This window comes from Leptodactylus fuscus, unplaced genomic scaffold, assembly GCF_031893055.1.
Source record: "Leptodactylus fuscus isolate aLepFus1 unplaced genomic scaffold, aLepFus1.hap2 HAP2_SCAFFOLD_56, whole genome shotgun sequence".
NCBI classification, from domain to species: Eukaryota; Metazoa; Chordata; class Amphibia; order Anura; family Leptodactylidae; genus Leptodactylus; species Leptodactylus fuscus.
This window is the reverse complement of record NW_027440589.1, coordinates 235,266-257,987: the sequence shown is the minus strand read 5'-3', so window position 1 is coordinate 257,987 and position 22,722 is coordinate 235,266. Positions and strand designations below refer to the sequence as shown.

At 50.4% G+C, this 22,722-nt stretch overlaps 2 protein-coding genes across 2 annotated transcripts in view; both read right to left on the bottom strand.

The window, feature by feature from the left end:
* The window catches only part of LOC142188589 (ras-related protein Rab-37-like), a 69,493-nt gene extending 69,114 nt beyond the window's left edge, over nt 1-379 (bottom strand). Inside the window, exon 1 of the mRNA XM_075261880.1 lies at nt 216-379. Within this exon, the coding sequence (XP_075117981.1) occupies nt 216-275 (60 nt within the window). The 5' untranslated portion in view covers nt 276-379. The remainder of the gene's footprint in view (nt 1-215) is intronic.
* A 9,882-nt stretch (nt 380-10,261) lies between these two features.
* Nucleotides 10,262-22,722, bottom strand: part of CANT1 (calcium activated nucleotidase 1) — a 47,904-nt gene continuing 35,443 nt past the window's right edge. The window contains exons 3-4 of the mRNA XM_075261879.1: nt 17,398-17,601; nt 10,262-10,780 (exon numbers count right to left, since the gene is read on the bottom strand). Of these exons, the coding sequence (XP_075117980.1) occupies nt 10,410-10,780; nt 17,398-17,601 (575 nt within the window). The 3' untranslated portion in view covers nt 10,262-10,409. The remainder of the gene's footprint in view (nt 10,781-17,397; nt 17,602-22,722) is intronic.

Below are 22,722 nucleotides of genomic sequence, written 5' to 3'. Positions count from 1 at the left end.
CTCCAGCACTGCAAGGTATCAGGGAAGCCACCGTAACGCATGCTATATATATATATATGTGTGTGTGTGTTCTGTGTATGTACTGTATATATGTTTATATGTATACAGTATATATACTGTAGGTTAGGTACATATGTATGCTGTGTATGTCCTCTATATATATGTACATGTGATCGGCCAGTATAGATGACATCAGTCCCTCTTCCCCTACACACCTTATGCTGGAGATCCTGGTCATAGCTGGAGATATTCATCGTCTCCTCCTTCTCCTCCATTGTGTCTTCTCGAGTCTTCAGTCCTTCTTCTTCTCGCAGAGCGGTGATATCTACGTCTGTACTACACAACTGGCATCTATAGAAAGTGAGCAGCGCTGCCGATCTGCTAGACGTAGGTGGCGGATGTAACGGGGGAGTGAAGGGGGCGTCTAATCCCAGATGACTCTTATATAAACTGCCAGGTATAGGGGGAAGCGAAAACATCAGAATCACAAGCCTGGACTGTGCAGGGTATATAGTGCCGTATATATATCCTATATAGTGTGACATCACTAGCAATCCCAGCTGATACTGTACTGCACATATATAGAGCTATATGGATGGAGATGAGATAGATATATAGAATCCACTGGTGTCACCAAGTCTCCGTATACCTGCACCTGCTCTGTGATAGGCTCGGGGGTCTGTATAAAGTGCAGAGAGCATCATGGAGACCAAGGAACACACCAGGCAGCTCCCAGATACTGTACTGCACATATATATATAGAGATGGATGGAGATGAGATAGATATATAGAATCCCCCGGTGTCACCAAGTCTCCGTATACCTGCACCTGCTCTGTGATAGGCTCAGGGGTCTGTATAAAGTGCAGAGAGCATCATGGAGACCAAGGAACACGCCAGGCAGCTCCCAGATACTGTTGTGGAGAAGGTTAAAGCCGGATTTGGATACAAAAAGATTTCCCAAACTTTACACACCCCAAGGAGCTGTGCAAGCTATCCTATTGTAATGGAAGGAGGATCAGACCACTGCAAGTCTACCAAGACCCGGCCGTCCCTCTAAACAAGGAGAAGACTGATCAGAGATGGAGCCAAGAGGCCCAGGATCACTCTGGAGGACCTGCAGGGAGAGTCTGTCCATAGGACAACAATCAGTCCCTGTACACTGCACAAAGAGCGGCAAGAAGAAGCCATGTCTCACAGATATCCATAAAGAGTCTGGTGTAACGTTTGTCACAAGCCCCCGGGGAGACCCCAAACGTGTGGTAGAAGGGGCTCTGCTCAGAGGGAACCAAAATACAAGTGTATGGCCACAATGCAGAACCATATGTTTGGTGTAAAAGCAGCTCATCCCCCTGATCACCCCCTGATCCTCGCTGTCTCACATGGCGGGGGCGGCATCAGGGTTTGGGACAGGGAAGATGGAGCCAAATCCAGGAGCATTCTGGAAGAAATAATGAATCAACAACAAGATTATGTGTGTAAGCTCACCGAATCCACGTAGCAGGGTGCACGATCCAGCATTCCTGGACTTAGGGGAAAAGGAAATGTCGTAGACGCTTGTGTAGAGATGAGATCCGCAGCTCTTGCTCGTAGTAAAAATTAACTTTTATTTTTTCATATTAAAAATTGGTAGAGACACCATGACGTACAAGTGAAAAAAAGGTAAGGAAAAAACATGCAAGTGAAATAAAAAAGCGCAGTGGCTACATCTTAGGCTAACTGACGCGTTTCAAGACGCAAAGAAGGTCTCTTAATCATAGTCTTGTGAATACCATTCTGGAAGAAAACCTGAGACTGGAGTCTGCAAAAGACCTGAGACTGGGACGCAGATTTATCTTCCAACAAGACAATGATCCAAAACATAAAGCAAAATCTACAATGGAACGGTTCCCAAATAATCGTCTCCAGGTGTGAGAACGGCCAAGTCACAGTCCAGACCTGAATCCCATCGAGAATCTGTGGAAAGAGCTGAAGCTGCTGCACAAACGTCTCCATCCAACCTGACTGAGCGCAAGCTGTTCTGCAGGGAGGAAGGGGCGAGAATGTCAGTCTGTGCAAAAGTGATAAAGACAAAGCCCGAGCGCCTTGTAATCACAGCAACAGGAGGCGCTACTGAGTATTACCACAAGAGGGCGCTACCGAGTATTACCACAAGGGGGCGCTACCGAGTATTACCACAAGGGGGCGCTACAGAGTACTAACACTAGGGGGCGCTAAAAAGTATTACTGCAAGGGGGCACTACAGAGTATTACCACAAGGGGGCGCTACAAAGGATTACCACAAGGGGGCGCTACAGAGTATTACCACAAGGGGGCGCTACAGAGTACTAACACTAGGGGGCGCTAAAAAGTATTACTGCAAGGGGGCACTACAGAGTATTACCACAAGGGGGCGCTACAAAGGATTACCACAAGGGGGCGCTACAGAGTATTACCACAAGGGGGCGCTACAAAGGATTACCACAAGGGGGCGCTACAGAGTATTACCACAAGGGGACGCTACAGAGTATTACCACAAGGGGGCGCTACAGAGTATTACCACAAGGGGGCGCTACAGAGTATTACCACAAGGGGGCGCTACAAAGGATTACCACAAGGGGGCCGAATAATATTGCATGCTCAATTCTTCAGTTTTTTCTTTGTTAAAATAGCTTAAAGGGGCTCTGTCAGCAACATTTTACTATATGAGCCCCACATATGTGTGAATAGCCTTTATAAACGCTATTCACTATTATGCTATTCCCTTTAAAATCCTACTACTATTATATATAGGGTGTTATAGGATATATAGTGTTATACTGTATATCCTATCCTACTACTATTATACATGTGACAGTTTGGATGTTTGTTCCTCAATCACAGAAACCACTGAGCGGATTTGGATGAGATTTGTCCCATAGATACTCTGTAACCTGGAGTAACACATCGGCTACTTTGTATCCCGGTACATGACATGGCTTCACTACTGTTCTGGATTTATGGTCACATACTATATTACATGTCCCATAGATACTCTGTAACCTGGAGTAACACATCGGCTACTTTGTATCCAGATAAATGACATGGCTTCACTACTGTTCTGGATTTATGGTCACATACTATATTACATGTCCCATAGATACTCTGTAACCTGCAGTAACACATCGGCTACTTTGTATCCCGGTACATGACATGGCTTCACTACTGTTCTGGATTTATGGTCACATACTATATTACATGTCCCATAGATACTCTGTAACCTGGAGTAACACATCGGCTACTTTGTATCCAGATAAATGACATGGCTTCACTACTGTTCTGGATTTATGGTCACATACTATATTACATGTCCCATAGGTACTCTGTAACCTGGAGTAACACGTCCGCTACTTTGTATCCCGGTACATGACATGGCTTCACTACTGTTCTGGATTTATGGTCACATACTATATTACATGTCCCATAGATACTCTGTAACCTGGAGTAACACATCAGCTACTTTGTATCCCGGTAAATGACATGGCTTCACTACTGTTCCGGATTTATAGTCACATACTATATTACATGTCCCATAGATACTCTGTAACCTGGAGTAACACATCGGCTACTTTGTATCCCGGTACATGACATGGCTTCACTACTGTTCTGGATTTATGGTCACATACTATATTACATGTCCCATAGATACTCTGTAACCTGGAGTAACACATCGGCTACTTTGTATCCCGGTACATGACATGGCTTCACTACTGTTCTGGATTTATGGTCACATACTACATTACATGTCCCATAGATACTCTGTAACCTGGAGTAACACATCGGCTACTTTGTATCCCGGTACATGACATGGCTTCACTACTGTTCTGGATTTATGGTCACATACTATATTACATGTCCCATAGATACTCTGTAACCTGGAGTAACACATCGGCTACTTTGTATCCCGGTACATGACATGGCTTCACTACTGTTCTGGATTTATGGTCACATACTATATTACATGTCCCATAGATACTCTGTAACCTGGAGTAACACATTGGCTACTTTGTATCCCAGTAAATGACATGGCTTCACTACTGTTCTGGATTTATGGTCACATACTATATTACATGTCCCATAGATACTCTGTAACCTGGAGTAACACATCAGCTACTTTGTATCCCGGTAAATGACATGGCTTCACTACTGTTCTGGATTTATGGTCACATACTATATTACATGTCCCATAGATACTCTGTAACCTGGAGTAACACATCGGCTACTTTGTATCCCGGTACATGACATGGCTTCACTACTGTTCTGGATTTATGGTCACATACTATATTACATGTCCCATAGATACTCTGTAACCTGGAGTAACACATCGGCTACTTTGTATCCCGGTACATGACATGGCTTCACTACTGTTCTGGATTTATGGTCACATACTATATTACATGTCCCATAGATACTCTGTAACCTAGAGTAACACATCGGCTACTTTGTATCCCGGTAAATGACATGGCTTCACTACTGTTCTGGATTTATGGTCACATACTATATTACATGTCCCATAGATACTCTGTAACCTGCAGTAACACATCGGCTACTTTGTATCCCGGTAAATGACATGGCTTCACTACTGTTCTGGATTTATGGTCACATACTATATTACATGTCCCATAGATACTCTGTAACCTGGAGTAACACATCGGCTACTTTGTATCCCGGTAAATGACATGGCTTCACTACTGTTCTGGATTTATGGTCACATACTATATTACATGTCCCATATATACTCTGTAACCTGGAGTAACACATCAGCTACTTTGTATCCCGGTAAATGACATGGCTTCACTACTGTTCTGGATTTATGGTCACATACTATATTACATGTCCCATAGATACTCTGTAACCTGCAGTAACACATCGGCTACTTTGTATCCCGGTAAATGACATGGCTTCACTACTGTTCTGGATTTATGGTCACATACTATATTACATGTCCCATAGATACTCTGTAACCTGGAGTAACACATCGGCTACTTTGTATCCCGGTAAATGACATGGCTTCACTACTGTTCTGGATTTATGGTCACATACTATATTACATGTCCCATATATACTCTGTAACCTGGAGTAACACATCAGCTACTTTGTATCCCGGTAAATGACATGGCTTCACTACTGTTCTGGATTTATGGTCACATACTATATTACACTGCTCCTGCAGCCGCTTATCTCAGGTCCCAGGTCTCTTATCTCTCTATGTAACACTCAGCTAACCCTCAGTCCATTGTGTACAAGCATCTGCATGTTATCTGATCTGCTCCAGGCAGTGCTGACACACTGGATAGGAATCACCTTTACTCCACATTGGCAGTTTGCTGATATTAAACATGGCGGAAAAAGAAAATCTAATTTGTCACAAACAGCGAGATCTATGAGGGAGCCAGAAGTCAGAAATGCTGAGATTTTAGAGATGGTTGCGTTTTTGTAAACCTCAGCCTGTGAATTATATTTCTGCCGGCGGTTTCCATATCCGTGGACTATATGTGAAAGCGCTGCGGAGAATACAGGACACGTTTCTGCCATGGACTTTCTGTAGCACTTTCTCCCCGTGGCTCACTATTGGGGCTTAAAGAAATTTCCTTTAATTGGGCTCAACTGGGAAACTAAATATCAGCGGTGATCGAGACCGATCCAAAGAGCCTGAGACACGAAACCAGCCACGGAAAAACCAAAACTAGCACAAAATCCAATCTGCATAAGACTTAGAACACGGAGGATCTAGAAATATCATGTGTGGTAGATACACCTAGTAAGGTCACCTTGGGGGGTCTCTGGAACGTGGCGGAACGTGGCTTGTTATTGGGGGTCTGGAACGTGGCGAAACGTGGGTTGTTATTGGGGGTCAGGTGGGAGACGCTGTACAAATAAGGCCACGCCCCATAACGCTCCCTCTCCGAGGACGATGGGCTGTGCCACAATCACATAAGTGGGTAGACATGGCTGTTGTTGGAGATATTGGGGCTCGTAGTCAGGACACAATGTGTAGTCGTAGTCAGGAGGCTCAGGATTTGGTGTGTACTGTGACGTACGGGATGTCCTGATGAAACAATGGCGTCGGCCCATATAAGGACCTCCCCCGCTCAGGGTCCCTATAGGACTGGTCTGTATGTGCTCCCCCCAGTGGTTGGTCTGTACACGGCCGCCCCTCACTAGTTTTATAGCAATGTTGTATTGAATTGAGTTTGTGACTTTTCCTAAACCGTGCTGTATATACAAGTGCACTGGGGGAGGAGCTTGAATTACCCGGTTGGGTCCTCCGCACCTCTGACCAATGCCACGGCCTTCAGCCACAATTGACATGTTCAGCCTCTGCTGGGTTTGGTCCGGGCGTCGCCTCTAAATCTACACAAATGTTTTGGGGTTTTTTTCCCACAAGGCTCCGGGCCGCGTATATCACATAAACTTCAGAAAAACGCGAATAAAGAGACGGCAAGAAAAACCACATTGGAGGAGCTGACTCGGGACACTGCAGGGCCCGGCCCCGCTCCAGATCAGCCATATTGGCTCCTCACCAAAAACTGTTTCTAATCAGAAGTGTAGAAAGAGACGAAAGGCCGACAATGAGGTCAGAGAAGCGTCAGCGCCAGCACTTGTCCCCCGGAGCCCCCCAGGGCAGGACACCCCTGTGTATGGGCAGGGAGGGATTCACCTCTGCCCCCCCCCCCCCCTATGTATATTAGATGGTCGGTGGGTTTTGTATACATTAAAGGGTTATCTCATTATGGCCTATACATCCTTAGTACTATACACAGGCAGTCAGTGCTGTGCCCTGTATAGACGGCTTCAGTCCCTATAGCCCTGCCCCCCACATGGTGGTCGGGTGCCAATACTGCAGCTCATCTCCCATTATAGTCAACTGGCCCTGTGTCGTGTATAGTATGAGTGTTAGGAGTAGCCTCATATAGCTGATCAGCGTGGGGCCTGGCTGCCCGATAGGCCGTAAGGACCTCCATCCTGGACAACCCCTTTAGAAGGCACGACGCCATTGTTAACAATAACTAATAGGAGTAACAGGCCCTGTGTCGTGTATAGTATGAGTGTCAGAAGTAGCCTTGTATAGCTGATCAGTGTGGGGCCTGGCTGCCCGATAGGCTGTAAGGACCTACATCCTGGACAACCCCTTTAAAAGTCACGATGCCATTGTTAACAATAACTAATAGGAGTAACTGGCCCTGTGTTGTGTATAGTATGAGTGTTAGAAGTAGCCTCGTATAGCTGATCAGTGTGGGGCCTGGCTGCCCGATAGGCCATGAGGACCTACATCCTGGACATCCCCTTTAGAAGCCATGACGCCAGTGTGAACAATAACTAATAGGAGTAACTGGCCCTGTGTCGTGTATAGTATGAGCGTCAGAAGTAGCCTTGTATAGCTGATCAGCGTGGGGCCTGGCTGCCCGATAGGCCGTAAGGACCTACATCCTAGACAACCCCTTTAGAAGTCACGACGCCAGTGTGAACAATAACGAATAGCAGCAACTGGCCCTGTGTCATGTATAGTATGGAAGTATCCTCGTATAGCTGATCAGCGTGGGCACTGGCTGCTCGATAGGCCGTAAGGACCTACATCCTGGACATGCCCTTTAGAAGTCACAACGCCAGTGTGAACAATAACTAATAGCAGCAACTGGCCCTGTGTCATGTATAGTATGGAAGTAACCTTGTATAGCTGATCAGCGGGGGCACTGGCTGCCCGATAGGCTGTAAGGACCTACATCCTGGACAACCCCTTTAAAAGTCACGATGCCAGTGTGAACAATAACTAATAGCAGCAACTGGCCCTGTGTCATGTATAGTATGAGCGTCAGAAGTATCCTCGTATAGCTGATCAGCGTGGGGCCTGGCTGCCTGATAGGCCATAAGGACCTCCATCCTGGACAACCCCTTTAGAAGCCATGATGCCGGTGTGAACAATAACTAATAGGAGTAACAGGCCCTGTGTCATGTATAGAATGAGCGTCAGAAGTAGCCTTGTATAGCTGATCAGCGTGGGGCCTGGCTGCCCGATAGGCTGTAAGGACCTACATCCTGGACAACCCCTTTAAAAGTCACGATGCCATTGTTAACAATAACTAATAGGAGTAACTGGCCCTGTGTTGTGTATAGTATGAGTGTTAGAAGTAGCCTCGTATAGCTGATCAGTGTGGGGCCTGGCTGCCCGATAGGCCATGAGGACCTACATCCTGGACATCCCCTTTAGAAGCCATGACGCCAGTGTGAACAATAACTAATAGGAGTAACTGGCCCTGTGTCGTGTATAGTATGAGCGTCAGAAGTAGCCTTGTATAGCTGATCAGTGTGGGGCCTGGCTGCCCGATAGGCCGTAAGGACCTACATCCTAGACAACCCCTTTAGAAGTCACGACGCCAGTGTGAACAATAACGAATAGCAGCAACTGGCCCTGTGTCATGTATAGTATGGAAGTATCCTCGTATAGCTGATCAGCGTGGGCACTGGCTGCTCGATAGGCCGTAAGGACCTACATCCTAGACAACCCCTTTAGAAGTCACAACGCCAGTGTGAACAATAACTAATAGCAGCAACTGGCCCTGTGTCATGTATAGTATGGAAGTATCCTCGTATAGCTGATCAGCGTGGGCACTGGCTGCTCGATAGGCCGTAAGGACCTACATCCTGGACATGCCCTTTAGAAGTCACAACGCCAGTGTGAACAATAACTAATAGCAGCAACTGGCCCTGTGTCATGTATAGTATGGAAGTAACCTTGTATAGCTGATCAGCGGGGGCACTGGCTGCCCGATAGGCTGTAAGGACCTACATCCTGGACAACCCCTTTAAAAGTCACGATGCCAGTGTGAACAATAACTAATAGCAGCAACTGGCCCTGTGTCATGTATAGTATGAGCGTCAGAAGTATCCTCGTATAGCTGATCAGCGTGGGGCCTGGCTGCCTGATAGGCCATAAGGACCTCCATCCTGGACAACCCCTTTAGAAGCCATGATGCCGGTGTGAACAATAACTAATAGGAGTAACAGGCCCTGTGTCATGTATAGAATGAGCGTCAGAAGTAGCCTTGTATAGCTGATCAGCGGGGGCACTGGCTGCCCGATAGGCTGTAAGGACCTACATCCTGGACAACCCCTTTAAAAGTCACGATGCCATTGTTGACAATAACTAATAGGAGTAACTGGCCCTGTGTTGTGTATAGTATGAGTGTTAGAAGTAGCCTCGTATAGCTGATCAGTGTGGGGCCTGGCTGCCCGATAGGCCATGAGGACCTACATCCTGGACATCCCCTTTAGAAGCCATGACGCCAGTGTGAACAATAACTAATAGGAGTAACTGGCCCTGTGTCGTGTATAGTATGAGCGTCAGAAGTAGCCTTGTATAGCTGATCAGTGTGGGGCCTGGCTGCCTGATAGGCCGTAAGGACCTACATCCTGGACAACCCCTTTAGAAGTCACGACGCCAGTGTGAACAATAACGAATAGCAGCAACTGGCCCTGTGTCATGTATAGTATGGAAGTATCCTCGTATAGCTGATCAGCGTGGGCACTGGCTGCTCGATAGGCCGTAAGGACCTACATCCTGGACATGCCCTTTAGAAGTCACAACGCCAGTGTGAACAATAACTAATAGCAGCAACTGGCCCTGTGTCATGTATAGTATGGAAGTAACCTTGTATAGCTGATCAGCGTGGGGCCTGGCTGCTCGATAGGCCGTAAGGACCTACATCCTGGACATGCACTTTAGAAGTCACGACGCCAGTGTGAACAATAACTAATAGCAGCAACTGGCCCTGTGTCATGTATAGTATGGAAGTAACCTTGTATAGCTGATCAGCGGGGGCACTGGCTGCTCGATAGGCCGTAAGGACCTACATCCTGGACATGCCCTTTAGAAGTCACGACGCCAGTGTGAACAATAACTAATAGCAGCAACTGGCCCTGTGTCATGTATAGTATGAGCGTCAGAAGTATCCTCGTATAGCTGATCAGCGTGGGGCCTGGCTGCCTGATAGGCTGTAAGGACCTACATCCTGGACAACCCCTTTAAAAGTCACGATGCCATTGTGAACAATAACTAATAGGAGTAACTGGCACTGTTTTGTGTATAGTATGGAAGTAACCTCGCATAGCTGATCAGTGTGGGGCCTGGCTGCCCGATAGGCCATGAGGACCTCCATCCTGGACATCCCCTTTAGAAGCCATGACGCCAGTGTGAACAATAACTAATAGCAGCTTCTTTTCCACCCCCACAAAGGCAACAAAAAACTTAGTAAAAATAATGTTTAATAAAAAGCCGGACAGCGGATGAGATTTGGGAGATTCCCCCCTCCCCGCACACGTGGACCGCTCCGTGGCCTCCCGCGATTCCTTCATCCTATAAATATTATCGGCCCGGATGACTTCTCGGATTTTATCAGATAAACTCGATTCCTTCATATTTGATGTTCCCGATCTTCGTCTCGGGTAACAGGACTCGCCCGTCCAGTATGAAGACGGTGATGTAAGTGGCCGCCGCGCCGTTGTTCTCCTCCGATTTCAGGGCGACGATGATCTGGTCGTCTGTGCCGGGGATGAATTTAAAGGAGGAGAATCCGTGGGTGGGATTTAGTGTCCCCACGTGGGACAGGCTGATGTCGGAGAAGTCGGCAGACGCTCGCAGGAGGATGTTGGCGCCGCGCTGCTCGTCCTCCTTCTCGCTGTACCGCTCCTTACTGGCGCGACGTGGCAGGAAAAACCAACTGTGTAGGGAGTCGCTCCAGGCCGCCGACTCGTGGATCAGGTAACCTGGGCGGGGGGGCGACAGGTAAAGGTACTTAGTATTCTCAGAAACACAAGAAGGTCACCCCCCCCCCCTCTAGACACCTATGGGCTGTATATTGCGGGTGTCTATAGGGCTCTCCCCCCCCCCTCTAGACACCTATGGGCTGTATATTGCGGGTGTCTATAGGGCTCCCCCCCCTCTAGACACCTATGGGCTGTATATTGCGGGTGTCTATAGGGCTCTCCCCCCCCCTCTAGACACCTATGGGCTGTATATTGCGGGTGTCTATAGGGCTCTCCCCCCCCAGACACCTATGGGCTGTATATTGCGGGTTTCTATAGGGCTCCCCCCCCCTCTAGACACCTATGGGCTGTATATTGCGGGTGTCTATAGGGCTCTCCCCCCCCCCCAGACACCTATGGGCTGTATATTGCAGGTGTCTATAGGGCTCTCCCCCCCCCCCCGACACCTATGGGCTGTATATTGCGGGTGTCTATAGGGCTCCCCCCCCTCTAGACACCTATGGGCTGTATATTGCGGGTGTCTATAGGGCTCTCCCCCCCCCTCTAGACACCTATGGGCTGTATATTGCGGGTGTCTATAGGGCTCCCCCCCCTCTAGACACCTATGGGCTGTATATTGCGGGTGTCTATAGGGCTCTCCCCCCCCCCTCTAGACACCTATGGGCTGTATATTGCGGGTGTCTATAGGGCTCTCCCCCCCCCAGACACCTATGGGCTGTATATTGCGGGTTTCTATAGGGCTCCCCCCCCCTCTAGACACCTATGGGCTGTATATTGCGGGTGTCTATAGGGCTCTCCCCCCCCCCAGACACCTATGGGCTGTATATTGCAGGTGTCTATAGGGCTCTCCCCCCCCCCCGACACCTATGGGCTGTATATTGCGGGTGTCTATAGGGCTCCCCCCCCTCTAGACACCTATGGGCTGTATATTGCGGGTGTCTATAGGGCTCTCCCCCCCCCAGACACCTATGGGCTGTATATTGCAGGTGTCTATAGGGCTCTCCCCCCCCCAGACACCTATGGGCTGTATATTGCGGGTGTCTATAGGGCTCCCCCCCCCTCTAGACACCTATGGGCTGTATATTGCGGGTGTCTATAGGGCTCTCCCCCCCCCAGACACCTATGGGCTGTATATTGCGGGTGTCTATAGGGCTCTCCCCCCCCCAGACACCTATGGGCTGTATATTGCAGGTGTCTATAGGGCTCTCCCCCCCCCAGACACCTATGGGCTGTATATTGCGGGTGTCTATAGGGCTCCCCCCCCCTCTAGACACCTATGGGCTGTATATTGCGGGTGTCTATAGGGCTCTCCCCCCCCCAGACACCTATGGGCTGTATATTGCAGGTGTCTATAGGGCTCTCCCCCCCCCAGACACCTATGGGCTGTATATTGCGGGTGTCTATAGGGCTCCCCCCCCTCTAGACACCTATGGGCTGTATATTGCGGGTGTCTATAGGGCTCTCCCCCCCCAGACACCTATGGGCTGTATATTGCGGGTGTCTATAGGGCTCTCCCCCCCCCCAGACACCTATGGGCTGTATATTGCAGGTGTCTATAGGGCTCTCCCCCCCCCCAGACACCTATGGGCTGTATATTGCGGGTGTCTATAGGGCTCCCCCCCCCTCTAGACACCTATGGGCTGTATATTGCGGGTGTCTATAGGGCTCCCCCCCCTCTAGACACCTATGGGCTGTATATTGCGGGTGTCTATAGGGCTCTCCCCCCCCCCAGACACCTATGGGCTGTATATTGCGGGTGTCTATAGGGCTCCCCCCCCAGACACCTATGGGCTGTATATTGCGGGTGTCTATAGGGCTCTCCCCCCCCCAGACACCTATGGGCTGTATATTGCGGGTGTCTATAGGGCTCCCCCCCTCTCTAGACACCTATGGGCTGTATATTGCGGGTGTCTATAGGGCTCTCCCCCCCCAGACACCTATGGGCTGTATATTGCGGGTGTCTATAGGGCTCCCCCCCCTCTAGACACCTATGGGCTGTATATTGCGGGTGTCTATAGGGCTCTCCCCCCCCCAGACACCTATGGGCTGTATATTGCGGGTGTCTATAGGGCTCCCCCCCCTCTAGACACCTATGGGCTGTATATTGCGGGTGTCTATAGGGCTCTCCCCCCCCCAGACACCTATGGGCTGTATATTGCGGGTGTCTATAGGGCTCCCCCCCCCTCTAGACACCTATGGGCTGAATATTGCGGGTGTCTATAGGGCTCCCCCCCCTCTAGACACCTATGGGCTGTATATTGCGGGTGTCTATAGGGCTCTCCCCCCCCAGACACCTATGGGCTGTATATTGCGGGTGTGTATAGGGCTCTCCCCCCCTAGACACCTATGGGCTGTATATTGCGGGTGTCTATAGGGCTCCCCCCCTCTAGACACCTATGGGCTGTATATTGCGGGTGTCTATAGGGCTCTCCCCCCCAGACACCTATGGGCTGTATATTGCGGGTGTCTATAGGGCTCCCCCCCCTCCCTCTAGACACCTATGGGCTGTATATTGCGGGTGTCTATAGGGCTCTGCCCCCCCTCTAGACACCTATGGGCTGTATATTGCGGGTGTCTATAGGGCTCCCCCCCCCTCTAGAAACCTATGGGCTGTATATTGCAGGTGTCTATAGGGCTCCCCCCCCTCCCTCTAGACACCTATGGGCTGTATATTGCGGGTGTCTATAGGGCTCCCCTCCCCTCTAGACACCTATGGGCTGTATATTGCGGGTGTCTATAGGGCTCCCCCCCCTCTAGACACCTATGGGCTGTATATTGCGGGTGTCTATAGGGCTCTCCCCCCCCAGACACCTATGGGCTGTATATTGCGGGTGTCTATAGGGCTCTCCCCCCCCTCTAGACACCTATGGGCTGTATATTGCGGGTGTCTATAGGGCTCTCCCCCCCCCAGACACCTATGAGCTGTATATTGCGGGTGTCTATAGGGCTCTCCCCCCCAGACACCTATGGGCTGTATATTGCGGGTGTCTATAGGGCTCCCCCCCTCTAGACACCTATGGGCTGTATATTGCGGGTTTCTATAGGGCTCCCCCCCCCTCTAGACACCTATGGGCTGTATATTGCGGGTGTCTATAGGGCTCTGCCCCCCCTCCCTCTAGTAAATAAGGGCTGTATATTGCGGGTGTCTATAGGGCTCTGCCCCCCCTCCCTCTAGACACCTATGGGCTGTATATTGCGGGTGTCTATAGGGCTCTGCCCCCCCTCTAGACACCTATGGGCTGTATATTGCGGGTGTCTATAGGGCTCTGCCCCCCTCCCTCTAGACACCTATGGGCTGTATATTGCGGGTGTCTATAGGGCTCTCCCCCCCCAGACACCTATGGGCTGTATATTGCGGGTGTCTATAGGGCTCCCCCCCTCTAGACACCTATGGGCTGTATATTGCGGGTGTCTATAGGGCTCTCCCCCCCCCAGACACCTATGGGCTGTATATTGCGGGTGTCTATAGGGCTCCCCCCCCAGACACCTATGGGCTGTATATTGCGGGTGTCTATAGGGCTCCCCCCCCTCTAGACACCTATGGGCTGTATATTGCGAGTGTCTATAGGGCTCTGCCCCCCTTCCCTCTAGACACCTATGGGCTGTATATTGCGGGTGTCTATAGGGCTCTGCCCCCCCTCCCTCTAGACACCTATGGGCTGTATATTGCGGGTGTCTATAGGGCTCTCCCCCCCCCAGACACCTATGGGCTGTATATTGCGGGTGTCTATAGGGCTCTCCCCCCCAGACACCTATGGGCTGTATATTGCGGGTGTCTATAGGGCTCTGCCCCCCCCCAGACACCTATGGGCTGTATATTGCGGGTGTCTATAGGGCTCTCCCCCCCCCCCAGACACCTATGGGCTGTATATTGCGGGTGTCTATAGGGCTCTCCCCCCCCAGACACCTATGGGCTGTATATTGCGGGTGTCTATAGGGCTCCCCCCCCCTCTAGACACCTATGGGCTGTATATTGCGGGTGTCTATAGGGCTCTGCCCCCCTCCCTCTAGACACCTATGGGCTGTATATTGCGGGTGTCTATAGGGCTCTGCCCCCCCCCTCTAGACACCTATGGGCTGTATATTGCGGGTGTCTATAGGGCTCCCCCCCTCCCTCTAGACACCTATGGGCTGTATATTGCGGGTGTCTATAGGGCTCCCCCCCCTCTAGACACCTATGGGCTGTATATTGCGGGTGTCTATAGGGCTCTCCCCCCCCCTCTAGACACCTATGGGCTGCATATTGTGGGTGTCTATAGGGCTCCCCCCCCCCTCTAGACACCTATGGGCTGTATATTGCGGGTGTCTATAGGGCTCTCCCCCCCCCCCTCTAGAAACCTATGGGCTGTATATTGCAGGTGTCTATAGGGCTCCCCCCTCCCTCTAGACACCTATGGGCTGTATATTGCGGGTGTCTATAGGGCACCCCCCCCTCTAGACACCTATGGGCTGTATATTGCGGGTGTCTATAGGGCTCTCCCCCCCCCTCTAGACACCTATGGGCTGTATATTGCGGGTGTCTATAGGGCTCTCCCCCCCCTCTAGACACCTATGGGCTGTATATTGCGGGTGTCTATAGGGCTCTCCCCCCCCAGACACCTATGGGCTGTATATTGCAGGTGTCTATAGGGCTCTCCCCCCCAGACACCTATGGGCTGTATATTGCAGGTGTCTATAGGGCTCTCCCCCCCCAGACACCTATGGGCTGTATATTGCGGGTGTCTATAGGGCTCCCCCCCCCTCTAGACACCTATGGGCTGTATATTGCGGGTTTCTATAGGGCTCTGCCCCCCCCTCTAGACACCTATGGGCTGTATATTGCGGGTGTCTATAGGGCTCTGCCCCCCCTCCCTCTAGACACCTATGGGCTGTATATTGTGGGTGTCTATAGGGCTCTCCCCCCCCTCTAGACACCTATGGGCTGTATATTGCGGGTGTCTATAGGGCTCTGCCCCCCTCCCTCTAGACACCTATGGGCTGTATATTGCGGGTGTCTATAGGGCTCTGCCCCCCCCCCCTCTAGACACCTATGGGCTGTATATTGCGGGTGTCTATAGGGCTCTGCCCCCCCTCTAGACACCTATGGGCTGTATATTGCGGGTGTCTATAGGGCTCTGCCCCCCCCCCTCTAGACACCTATGGGCTGTATATTGCGGGTGTCTATAGGGCTCTCCCCCCCCAGACACCTATGGGCTGTATATTGCGGGTGTCTATAGGGCTCTCCCCCCCCCCCAGACACCTATGGGCTGTATATTGCGGGTGTCTATAGGGCTCCCCCCCCCTCTAGACACCTATGGGCTGTATATTGCGGGATTCTATAGGGCTCTGCCCCCCCTCTAGACACCTATGGGCTGTATATTGCGGGTGTCTATAGGGCTCTGCCCCCCCTCCCTCTAGACACCTATGGGCTGTATATTGCGGGTGTCTATAGGGCTCTCCCCCCCCCTCTAGACACCTATGGGCTGTATATTGCGGGTGTCTATAGGGCTCTGCCCCCCCCTCCCTCTAGACACCTATGGGCTGTATATTGCGGGTGTCTATAGAGCTCTGCCCCCCCTCCCTCTAGACACCTATGGGCTGTATATTGCGGGTGTCTATAGGGCTCTGCCCCCCCCTCTAGACACCTATGGGCTGTATATTGCGGGTGTCTATAGGGCTCTGCCCCCCCCTCTAGACACCTATGGGCTGTATATTGCGGTTGTCTATAGGGCTCTCTCCCCCCCTCTAGACACCTATGGGCTGTATATTGCGGGTGTCTATAGGGCTCTCCCCCCCCCAGACACCTATGGGCTGTATATTGCGGGTGTCTATAGGGCTCTCCCCCCCCCCCAGACACCTATGGGCTGTATATTGCGGGTGTCTATAGGGTTTCCTCCCCCCTCTAGACACCTATGGGCTGTATATTGCGGGTGTCTATAGGGCTCTGCCCCCCCTCCCTCTAGACACCTATGGGCTGTATATTGCGGGTGTCTATAGGGCTCTCCCCCCCCCTCTAGACACCTATGGGCTGTATATTGCGGGTGTCTATAGGGCTCTCCCCCCCCCCCCAGACACCTATGGGCTGTATATTGCGGGTGTCAATAGGGCTCCCCCCCCCCTCTAGACACCTATGGGCTGTATATTGCGGGTGTCTATAGGGCTCTCCCCCCCAGACACCTATGGGCTGTATATTGCGGGTGTCTATAGGGCTCTGCCCCCCCTCTAGACACCTATGGGCTGTATATTGCGGGTGTCTATAGGGCTCTGCCCCCCCCTCTAGACACCTATGGGCTGTATATTGCGGGTGTCTATAGGGCTCTCCCCCCCCCCCCAGACACCTATGGGCTGTATATTGCGGGTGTCTATAGGGCTCTCCCCCCCTCTAGACACCTATGGGCTGTATATTGCGGGTGTCTATAGGGCTCTGCCCCCCCTCCCTCTAGACACCTATGGGCTGTATATTGCGGGTGTCTATAGGGCTCTCCCCCCCCCCTCTAGACACCTATGGGCTGTATATTGCGGGTGTCTATAGGGCTCTCCCCCCCCTCCCTCTAGACACCTATGGGCTGTATATTGCGGGTGTCTATAGGGCTCTGTACTGGTGTCCACTCCACTATACTGCACCAGTCACTCCTTACCCGGGGGCTTTATACCAGCGGCCTCTCGTAACAGGTTGTAGTTGGGGACCCAGTTGTGGTGCTGAACGTCCCCCCGGGGCCCCACCACCTTTATCCATTCGGGGTTTTCATTCAGGACCTTGCCGGTGGTGGTGGTCCACTCCTTGCCCAGCCCCCCAATATACAGGAGCTCGTCCTTCACCGCCAGCCACTCCGCCTTAAACCCTGCAACGACAAGACGACACAAAATAAGGGGGGGCAAGAGGCAAGTATATCCAGCTTGTATACTGTGCCATAGTGTATAGACCCCACGTACAGAGAGGCTGCCCACTGCCTTGTATATAGTGTATACGTCCCATAGTGTATAGACCCCACGTACAGAGAGGCTGCCCACTGCCTTGTATATAGTGTATAGACCCCATGTACAGAGAGGCTGCCCACTGCCTTGTATATAGTGTATACGTCCCATAGTGTATAGACCCCATGTACAGAGAGGCTGCCCACTGCCTTGTATATAGTGTATACGTCCCACGTACAGAGAGGCTGCCCACTGCCTTGTATATAGTGTATACGTCCCATAGTGTATAGACCCCACGTACAGAGAGGCTGCCCACTGCCTTGTATATAGTGTATAGACCCCATGTACAGAGAGGCTGCCCACTGCCTTGTATATAGTGTATAGACCCCATGTACAGAGAGGCTGCCCACTGCCTTGTATATAGTGTATACGTCCCATAGTGTATAGACCCCACGTACAGAGAGGCTGCCCACTGCCTTGTATATAGTGTATAGACCCCATGTACAGAGAGGCTGCCCACTGCCTTGTATATAGTGTATAGACCCCATGTACAGAGAGGCTGCCCACTGCCTTGTATATAGTGTATACGTCCCACGTACAGAGAGACTGCCCACTGCCTTGTATATAGTCCCATAGTATATAGGTCCCATAGTATATAGTGTATAGGTCCCATGTATAGAGAGGCTGCCCACTGCCTTGTATATAGTTTATACATCCCACGTACAGAGGCTGCCCACTGCCTTGTATATAGTGTATACGTCCCACGTACAGAGAGGCTGCCCACTGCCTTGTATATAGTCCCATAGTATATAGGTCCCATAGTATATAGTGTATAGGTCCCATGTATAGAGAGGCTGCCCACTGCCTTGTATATAGTGTATACATCCCACGTACAGAGGCTGCCCACTGCCTTGTATATAGTGTATACGTCCCACGTACAGAGAGGCTGCCCACTGCCTTGTATATAGTCCCATAGTATATAGGTCCCATAGTATATAGTGTATAGGTCCCATGTACAGAGAGGCTGCCCACTGCCTTGTATATAGTGTATACACCCCACGTACAGAGAGACTGCCCACTGCCTTGTATATAGTCCCATAGTATATAGGTCCCATAGTATATAGTGTATAGGTCCCATGTATAGAGAGGCTGCCCACTGCCTTGTATATAGTTTATACATCCCACGTACAGAGGCTGCCCACTGCCTTGTATATAGTGTATACGTCCCACGTACAGAGAGGCTGCCCACTGCCTTGTATATAGTCCCATAGTATATAGGTCCCATAGTATATAGTGTATAGGTCCCATGTACAGAGAGGCTGCCCACTGCCTTGTATATAGTGTATACACCCCACGTACAGAGAGACTGCCCACTGCCATGTATATAGTCCCATAGTATATAATGTATACGTCCCATAGCATATAGATCCCATGTACAGAGAGCCTGCGCACTGCCTTGTATATAGTCCCACTGTATATAGTGTATACATCCCATAGTATATAGTGTATACACCCCACGTACAGAGAGGCTGCCCACTGCCTTGTATATAGTCCCATAGTATATAGGTCCCATAGTATATAGTGTATAGGTCCCATGTACAGAGAGGCTGCCCACTGCCTTGTATATAGTGTATACACCCCACGTACAGAGAGACTGCCCACTGCCTTGTATATAGTCCCATAGTATATAGGTCCCATAGTATATAGTGTATAGGTCCCATGTATAGAGAGCCTGCGCACTGCCTTGTATATAGTCCCACTGTATATAGTGTATACATCCCATAGTATATAGTGTATACACCCCATGTACAGAGGCTGCCTTGTGTATAACTTCCTACCAGCAGGGGGCACATTCGGGCAGTTTCCCCTCCCATAGGGGTGCGGCTTCTTTGGGGCACTTTCATTTACACCAATAGAAATGCTGTGACCGGCCCTTAAAGGGAATGTCACCAAATTTTTAAAATGTATTTTTTTTAAATCCAATTATTTTCTAATGTGTTTTTATTGTCTATTTCTAGTCCATGACTACGGGGGCGGCCATCTTGTCTCCATCTTGTCTCCGCCTCTGCTGTTAGTGTCGGCCATAGGCAGTAATAGTCTCATTGAGGTCTATGGAGAGTTTTCTAGACATGCTCAGTGTGGGGAGGGGGAGGAGCTAAGCGGTGACATCATCTGTTGTCAGTAGTGATGTAATGAGGGGTCAGTGGTTTTATCTATAACTTAGATGAGACCGGCTACAGAAATGGCAAGTGTTAGTCTATTATTAGGCGGAGGGGTCAGAGTGAATATTGCAGGAGATAGGCCTTTATTAATTATTATGGACAGTGACTGGAAAATTAAAAATAGCAGCAGCAAAAATTCTTAAAAAATAGGTTTCATATTAAACCTTGGTTTAACCTCTTCCCGACCGCCACGGTAATAATACAGCGGACGCCTCGTATATAAACACAGCGAATCCCAATGTGAACAAGTCTCAAGGACCTGCAGCCACATCGGAAGGAAGAGTCGGCCAAACCTCCTCCAGAAGGATGTGAGAGACGGATAAAGCTCAGGGTTCTGCGAGTCGTTGATTCAGGGGGGCACTTACTTTCTTACACGTGGCTACTACATTTTGGCCTAGTTTTCGGTGAGGCGTCGCCGGACTCTTCTTCATCAGAGTTACTCATATTTAAGGCCCGTTTATACGCAGGGCGGACTATTGTCATATACTGAATAGGGCCACGCGGAAGCTTCTTACGTGGCCAAGTGGCCCAAGTTCAAGGAACAATCGTGAAGGCGACGCAACGCTGCTGAGCCGACAACCTGACAGACCCGGGAAACACAACGTCGGCCTTAAAGTGTCTCACTAACCTTCTGACTTACTGATCAGAGTGGGGGCCACGTGTGGAGACCACCACCACCTGCTGAGGACTATGGGCCTTGGGCTCTGTCTGGCTCTCTTCGCCATCCAAGTAGATGATACAAGAAGGTGCAGAGTGCCCGTACCGTTATAATGGTGGGGGTCTCTGCACCTGGGGGGCCGCCTCTCTGACCCTCTCACAGGTTAGCGTGAGCTCTCCGCACCCCATCGGTGCTCTCAGGCCTAGGTGTCGGCTTATTACGCTGCCTCTTATTTACACATCAAATGTTGACACACTCAAGTGCTGGGAACGGAGGCCAAAATACACCGCCCTGTGAGGCCTTAAAGGGACACTCCGGAGTATATTGTCTGAAGAATCACCCCTTTAATAGTAAGACTTGTCCTCCACAAGGCCTCCTTATCCTGCTTACACCTTCTTCCATAAGTCACCTGATGACTGTGGGACATCTCCTATATACCAGGGGCCGCCATGTCCAGGTTACCTTACCAGTGTTATCGGAAGCGGATGGTGCGGCTCTGGGACTTCATCCTCAAAGCGTGAGGAACTACATAGAGGTACAGGGACTACACATGGGAAGTTCAGATCTACTCTGATGGTGTGGGCACTGGAATCTACTCTGATGGTCCTAGACGTGGGTACTGGAATCTGCTCTGATGGTCCTAGACGTGGGTACTGGAATCTACTCTGATGGTCCTAGATGTGGGCACTGGAATCTACTTTGATGGTCCTAGTCGTGGGTACTGGAATCTACTCGGATGGTCCTAGACGTGGGTATTAGAATCTACTCGGATGGTCCTAGACGTGGATACTGGAATCTACTCTGATGGTCCTAGACGTGGGTACTGGAATCTACTTTGATGGTCCTAGTCGTGGGTACTGGAATCTACTCGGATGGTCCTAGACGTGGGTATTAGAATCTACTCGGATGGTCCTAGACGTGGATACTGGAATCTACTCGGATGGTCCTAGACGTGGATACTGGAATCTACTCGGATGGTCCTAGACGTGGATACTGGAATCTACTCGGATGGTCCTAGACGTGGATACTGGAATCTACTCGGATGGTCCTAGACGTGGATACTGGAATCTACTCGGATGGTCCTAGACGTGGATACTGGAATCTACTCGGATGGTCCTAGACGTGGGTATTAGAATCTACTCTGATGGTCCTAGACATGGGTGCTGGAATCTACTTAGATGGTCCTAGGCACAGGTACTTGGCTCTACTTTGATGGACCTAGATGTGGGTACTTGGATCTACTTTGATGGACCTAGATGTGGGTACTTGGATCTACTTTGATGGACCTAGACGTGGGTACTTGGCTCTACTTTGATGGTCCTAGACGTGGGTGCTGGAATCTACTTTGATGGTCCTAGACGTGGGTGCTGGAATCTACTTTGATGGTCCTAGACGTGGGTACTGGAATCTACTTTGATGGTCCTAGACATGGGTGCTGGAATCTACTTTGATGGTCTTAGACGTGGGTACTTGGCTCTACTTTGATGGTCCTAGATGTGGGTACTTGGCTCTACTTTGATGGTCCTAGACGTGGGTACTTGGCTCTACTTTGATGGTCCTAGACGTGGGTACTTGGCTCTACTTTGATGGTTTTAGACGTGGGTACTTGGATCTACTTTGATGGTCCTAGACATGGGTGCTGGAATCTACTTTGATGGTCTTAGACGTGGGTACTTGGCTCTACTTTGATGGTCCTAGACGTGGGTACTTGGATCTACTTTGATGGTCCTAGACGTGGGTACTTGGCTCTACTTTGATGGACCTAGACGTGGGTACTTGGCTCTACTTTGATGGTCCTAGACGTGGGTACTTGGCTCTACTTTGATGGTCCTAGACGTGGGTACTTGGCTCTACTTTGATGGTCCTAGACGTGGGTACTTGGCTCTACTTTGATGGTCCTAGACGTGGGTGCTGGAATCTACTTTGATGGTCCTAGACGTGGGTACTTGGATCTACTTTGATGGTCCTAGACATGGGTGCTGGAATCTACTTTGATGGTCCTAGACGTGGGTACTTGGCTCTACTTTGATGGTCCTAGATGTGGGTACTTGGCTCTACTTTGATGGACCTAGACGTGGGTACTTGGCTCTACTTTGATGGTCCTAGACGTGGGTACTTGGCTCTACTCTGATGGACCTAGATGTGGGTACTTGACTCTACTTTGATGG